The sequence below is a fragment of the Desmodus rotundus genome, chromosome 5 (assembly GCF_022682495.2).
Source record: "Desmodus rotundus isolate HL8 chromosome 5, HLdesRot8A.1, whole genome shotgun sequence".
NCBI lineage: Eukaryota > Metazoa > Chordata > Mammalia > Chiroptera > Phyllostomidae > Desmodus > Desmodus rotundus.
Genome location: NC_071391.1, coordinates 27236118 through 27242373, shown reverse-complemented (window position 1 = coordinate 27242373; position 6256 = coordinate 27236118). Strand labels below are relative to the sequence as shown.

The 6256-nt window shown below is 37.7% G+C and overlaps 1 protein-coding gene across 1 annotated transcript in view; it reads right to left on the bottom strand.

Annotated features, from left to right (window-relative positions):
- Positions 1 to 1066: 1066 nt before the first annotated feature.
- LGR4 (leucine rich repeat containing G protein-coupled receptor 4) overlaps positions 1067 to 6256 on the bottom strand; it is a 95312-nt gene continuing 90122 nt past the window's right edge. The window contains exon 18 of the mRNA XM_024559079.4: positions 1067 to 4141. Within this exon, the coding sequence (XP_024414847.2) occupies positions 2865 to 4141 (1277 nt within the window). The 3' untranslated portion in view covers positions 1067 to 2864. The remainder of the gene's footprint in view (positions 4142 to 6256) is intronic.

Genomic DNA, 6256 nt, shown 5'->3' with positions numbered 1-6256 from the left:
ATAAGCTGAAAAGAGGGCCTCTCCCTTCATGTGTTAGGGGATTGACTTAGTATCTTTGCTTCTTACTACTTGTTTATTTTCCATTTCTTGGTATAGTTAATTCATATATATTTTTGCTGGCTTTGTAACCTGTAAGTGCAGTGACTTTTGCTGAAAAATCTCTATCTTTGTTACAAACATAACATCATTACCATTTAGCCCCATGGGAATATATTATGCAACTTAAAAAAATTATCGCTAGACATACTGAAATCTTTACAGGTGAAACAATATGATGTCTTATATTTGTTTCAAAATAATCTAAGGGCAAAGGGATCAGAAAGGGTTAGTGAAGGGAATGAAAATGAAACAAAATTTACCATGTGTTGATACCTGCCAAAGCTGGGTGGGCGATGGGTACTAGGGGTGAGGAGTGAGGGCTGAGGGGGTGGGAAGAGGGGTAATTATACTATTCTACTTTTTGTTACGGGAATTCCAAACCTATACTCAAGCTTAAAACAAACAAACAAACAAAAAACCCATGTCTCAAATTCAGAGGAACTGAGTGCTGATTTGGGTTCTAATTTGCTGGGTGACTCAGGCATTCACTTACATTTCATTAAGCCCTCTATTTCCCCATTTGTAATACAAGGGTTTGTTGACTGTAAACACTGAGTTATTCCTAAGAATTTGGGCAATTAGTTTTATGCAAGTTTTTAATAATTTGCTCTTAAATAAAGATCTAATTGGTGGTATTCTCTTAAATTTCCATTTGTTTTCCATGAATATGGTTCAGGCTTAGAATAAAATCTTCTAAATTTCAGCACAGTGTTCTTTTTAACATTTCTTCTAACACTCTTCACTTAAGAATTAACTGTTTCACTTTACTCACTTTAACACTGAGCCAGTCCACTATACCGACGTATCTGTTAAGGCAAAGAGGACTGCTTTCTGAAAACATTTAATAATTCAAAACCCTGCATATAATATTGTATTTCTGATCATATGTATAGTGCAATTTTGTACACATATTTATCTGCTATTCCATTTTTTTAAATGAATGCAAAGAAAGTGTTCAGTAACTTGTATTTTGAAGAAAAAAACTTTTGGCTAGGGTATTTTTTACCAAGTTATGATTTAATATTTCTCAATGTGTAAATATACAAACATGATGGCAATTTTAAAAACTTGTGAATAGTTGGCCTTACAAAATTACAACACACTGTAAATAATTCCCTCCCACATTTTATACAAATTACATGATTTTGATATACAAAGATTCTGTTTTTATTACACTGACAATGTACAACCAAGACTATTTACAATGCAAAAAAGTATATAAACCACAATTTAACATTCTGCTACTGGCAGCCACTATAGTTTAGGAGGTAGCTTTAATTAAACGAAATGAACAGAAGCCACATTTCCCAACTTGTGTTCTAAAAATAATTTACATAAGATAAAAATTTATTATATGCACAGTATATACAGTTTAATTATTAAACTGCAACCCAGCTGAATGTTTTTAATATATCCTGAATAACTAATATGGCAGTGGGCCCGCTATTTTAGCATATTGTTCAAAAACATATTGAACATTTATAACTTTAAGACCCCCACATAGTGACATGTCAAAAGTCCATAGATGAGAATCAAGTAAAATTTCTCATTTTTAAAGACAAAGGCCTAAGCTTTATTCCTGTTTTATTCCTTTTTTTTTTTTTTAATGACACGTTTGTCTTATTTCACAAAAACGCAGTATCTGAACTATTGTTGGACAGCCTCTTTTGAAAATTATAGTATGGGGTAAATGTATGGAAACTTCTATGAAGTAGCATAAGTTCAGGAGAATCCAGCTTGCTAAGAAAAAAATGTAAGTGCTTTGTGTCATAATTACTCCCAATTTCTTCCAATTAAATGAAATTACTTACCACAGTTTACTTTCTGTATAATTCAAACTATAAGTAGATAACATACCAACAAAGCTGGAAAATATCAGTGAAGCCAATGCTACTAGGAAGTGTTTATTAATGGGACCATTACACGGAGTCATCGAATCCCTCAGACACTATGAAAACCCGGTATTAGTTAGTAGTTTGGCCAAATCTACTAAACCCACACAGCAATTAGCCCTTTACTTTTTCTAGCAGTGTGATTATAAAACACTGAGGGAAAAAAACGACTGATGACACCAAAGCAATGTAAAATGACTAAAAACAAATATTCAGCTGTTGTTTTAAAATCTAACAGTTGTTAATATTGTTTTAAAAACATCTTCAGGTTTGAAGATTTACAAACCACTTCGAGAAAATGTATGATTCTATTATGTCGACGATGGAAACAGAAAACACAGTAACCTAAGGCCTACACTTACTCTCACAGTCCCACCTGGGAGCCGATCCCTTGTTTGGCCCTGAAGGAAGTTGTCCTGAGATTAATGATCGAACATTAGCTGAAATTAGCAAGACCTTTTCTTTAGTTGCGTGAAGTCACATTTCACAATATTCTTAAAAAAATATTAACAGCTGTTCTTTACCTTGTGCTTAATTCAGAAACAGGTAAAATTTTGCTTCTTATGGATCAAAAAACCCTAATGTTATAATGTTAGTATATTCATAAAACCTTGTCAAGTTACGGATTTGTTCCAAATAGACCCCACACTGCTTGGACACTGAAGTTTTCACTGATTGATAGTTTAGGCACTTGTTCTTTGAAAATGTCTGGTTTAAGAAATAAACTGCCACCTTCCTGCCACCCTCTCCTTCTTCTAAGTGACACCTGGCAGTGATCACAGACGTGCTTCCCAGATGAAAGATCAAACTCGGGTTTACTCCATAAACACTGAGATTTTGGCGGATGGGGGATACAGTCACGCACGCATTAATTCAGTCTTTAACTCTGGGTAGATTGTAAGCGTAGCGCACCAAAGGGAATCCTCGACTCTGATAGAAGCAGGCGCGTCCACAGGCCTGCACCTGGTCAGAACTGTCCGAGACAAAGGAATCTTCTTCATCTGCGTAATCAGAGTGGGCTGACTGCGTGCCGCAGTCGGACCAATAGCCGTCTGGTCTTTGGCAAGAACCCACTGCCAATGCAGGACAGCTGTGTGACTTTATCAAGTGTTTGCATGACACGGGCTTTGTCAAGAGATAGGATTCGCAGCAGTCACACACAGTCAGGTTACCCTGCAAATGGGCGTACATGCCACAGTCGAAGTAGAAACCCTGTTCCACACAACCAGTTTGGCTGCTGATGGACACCGAAACCAAGCCACTTTTCTTAGTAACATGTCGCTTCAGTACCTTCCAGTCTTCCTTAAACTTTGGGTTGAAGAAAACATACAGGACTGGGTTCAGGCAGGCAGGCAGTGGGAAAAATATCAGAGTAACAGACTTCATTATTTCAGGGCTGATTGAGATGGCGGTGATCAGCGGCGCAAAGGAGAAAAAGGCAACAGGGCAGAAAAAGATGCAGTTGGTGAAGATGAGCCAAGCGACATGCTTAATCATACCAGAATGCGAGTTCTCTGAAAGGTCCTCTTTTTCCAGGTTGCAGTAGAGTTTAGTGTAGATGATGGCCATTAATAAAAACGCTAGTGAGTTTAACAGCACCAAGGTTACTGTAAATCCTAAGGATGGTGTTTCTCCGGTGGGAAAGGGCAAGCACAGGGGGGAAGCTGAGTATTCCCCTCCATGGAAAAGGGGGAAGCAGCCTGCCACCGCAGCCCCTACGAAAGCAAACAGGGCAGCTACCCGGAACTGTTTGAGATGATTGCTTTTCCCATTTTTCATGATCTCTTTTGCAGATAAGCTTCTTTCGACAGCTGCTAACATTAATAAGAAGATGGCACTTTCTGAGGAGAAAATGGCAAGAAAGCCAGCTATTTTGCAGCCACTGCCAATCTCCCACCAAACGCCAAATTCAGCAAATCTGCCCCAGGACACAGCATCCAGAAAAGTTAAGATGCCGGTATAGGCTCCCATGAATAAGTTAGACACAGAAATCAGGCCGACGAACAATTTGGCGGAAGGCAGTGATGTACAAGGTGCAAATGTTGTTAAAATGACAAGCAGGTTGAAAACCAACGCAACCAAGAAAATGAACCACACAGTAAGACGGATCATCCAACTTCCCAATAAATATTCACAGGGCTTAAAAGCACCTAAAATGAAAAAAGAGAGAGAGAAAAGAAAGACAATTTAGACAACATCATAATCTGTATGATATGGCTTAAGACACTCAAGATAGTTAATCTAGAATAATTAAATCTGCTACCAAACTGAATTGAACCAAACTGAAAAAGATCGCTATTTCCTAGACAGTTTAGTCACTGCACTAGACTATTTTAAAAACAGCTAATTTGTATTAAATATTTGCTAAATCCGCATAGTGATGTTTAAAAGAAAAATCTCACTTTTTCTTATACGTCAGTCAATAGGCATAGCACAGGGTCCCGTACCTGCAAGGTACCTGATCTACTAAGAGTGGGGAATTGGATAAGCTGGGGTTGAAGTTAGGGTTCATAACTGGCTGCTCTTTTCTGTGAGAAAGCAACTTAAACTTCTCTAAATTGTATTTTCTCACTTGTGAATAATAATGCTCATTTCATAAAGCTGTATAACTTAAGTAAAATTATATACATACAGTATCTAAGCAGGCCAATGAGTACATAGTTGGACTTCAGTAAATATTAGGCCCTTTTCTTCTTCCTTCCTAGTATACTTAATAATAATTATATATACATATATGTATATATATGTGTGTATATATACATATATGTTACACATTTCTTAGTTTCAAAGGCAATCTGATGAAGCAGATTAAGATAGGTGCCATTACCCCTATTTTTCATCTATAGAAACTGAGATTTCAAAGTGTTCGATTGACCTGACAAAGGTTATTCAGTTAACTATTCATACAAAGCTATATCTAATAAAACCCTGTGTAACTTAAATTAGGATTGCGAGAACCACTTTAGTAGTTAAATTAGACATTCTAGTAACTGACTTTGACATGCTGGTTATGCCACAAATGACTCCTGTTTCATTTAAAAATCAGTAAAAAAACCCCAAAATTTTGTCTATAAAACACAAGAAAAAAATGTATTGCAATTGCCTAAAAGCAGTGTTCTGATTCACCTTCCTGAACTGTCATGAAGTTTAATACATCCTATAAAGCCTTTTGATCATCAAGGTATTCACAGACCTAACAAACCAGGGCTGCACCACTTATATCTGGCTTCCAATAACACAAGAAACTTGTAAAGCTGGTTTTTAATTAATCAATTCATTTTTTTAAATTCCCCCCTCAGGGCAGTGTTAGGAGGAAGCTTGCGCTTTGTCCTTTATCTCTGCATCCCACGTTCTCCTTCTTGGGGAGAAATAGTTCAGCTGACCTGGGAGAATGGGACTCACTGTGGGAAGTGTTTGACTACTGGGTGGAGTTCTGTTCCCTCAAAAGCCTGGGAAGGAGACACGACCCAGTCCCCGTCTTTGGAAACCTGCAGCCTCCTCCACTTCCGGCGTCTGACTGAGCACCTAGATCTCTGTGTGTTACTAAAACTGAGTGGAGGAGACAGGCCTTTTAGGTCATCCCTACCACAGCCTGGGGAGAGGGGCTCAGACCTACTGTCCTCCTGGCTGACCCCAACATTTAAATTCAGCGTGGAGGAAATGGAACCTCAGCATGGCCAGGTCTGGTCTCCCCTTGACTAAAGCTGGTCCCCTTTCATTGGGTCATCAGTTTCTTAGGCACATTCTCCACCATAAGAACCTGAGTGGGGCAAGTGGTGAGCTGTATCCCTTAACTTCCAAAAATGCAGAAACTAGATAAATTGCATAGGCAAAAATGATTCTTGTCAATCTCATTTACTCATCTCACTTTAAACTTATTCTCTACACAAGGCACTGTGCTAAGTATTAAAAGAAACATGTACAGCCCCTCAAGAGGCCCACAAAACTCAGTGAGAATTAGAGAATCATACGATTCTGAGTCATAAAATTAAATGTGCAGATCGACCAATGTCTAAAAAAGGAATCTACTTCACAGCATTCAATTTAGCCGATTATTTAATTTTTTCTTTTAGAGTAAAATTCTAAATCCACCTTCTATGACAGATGAGGAAGAATATGATACTACAGTCACCGTGGTCACTTTAGTAACTTTCTCAATTCAATAAAATAAAATACCACAAAAGTAAAGGGCACATTAAAAAAATAACACTAAAAATTCTTACAGACCAGTAAGTAACTTACAGAACTAGTCCTAGTGTTAAAGG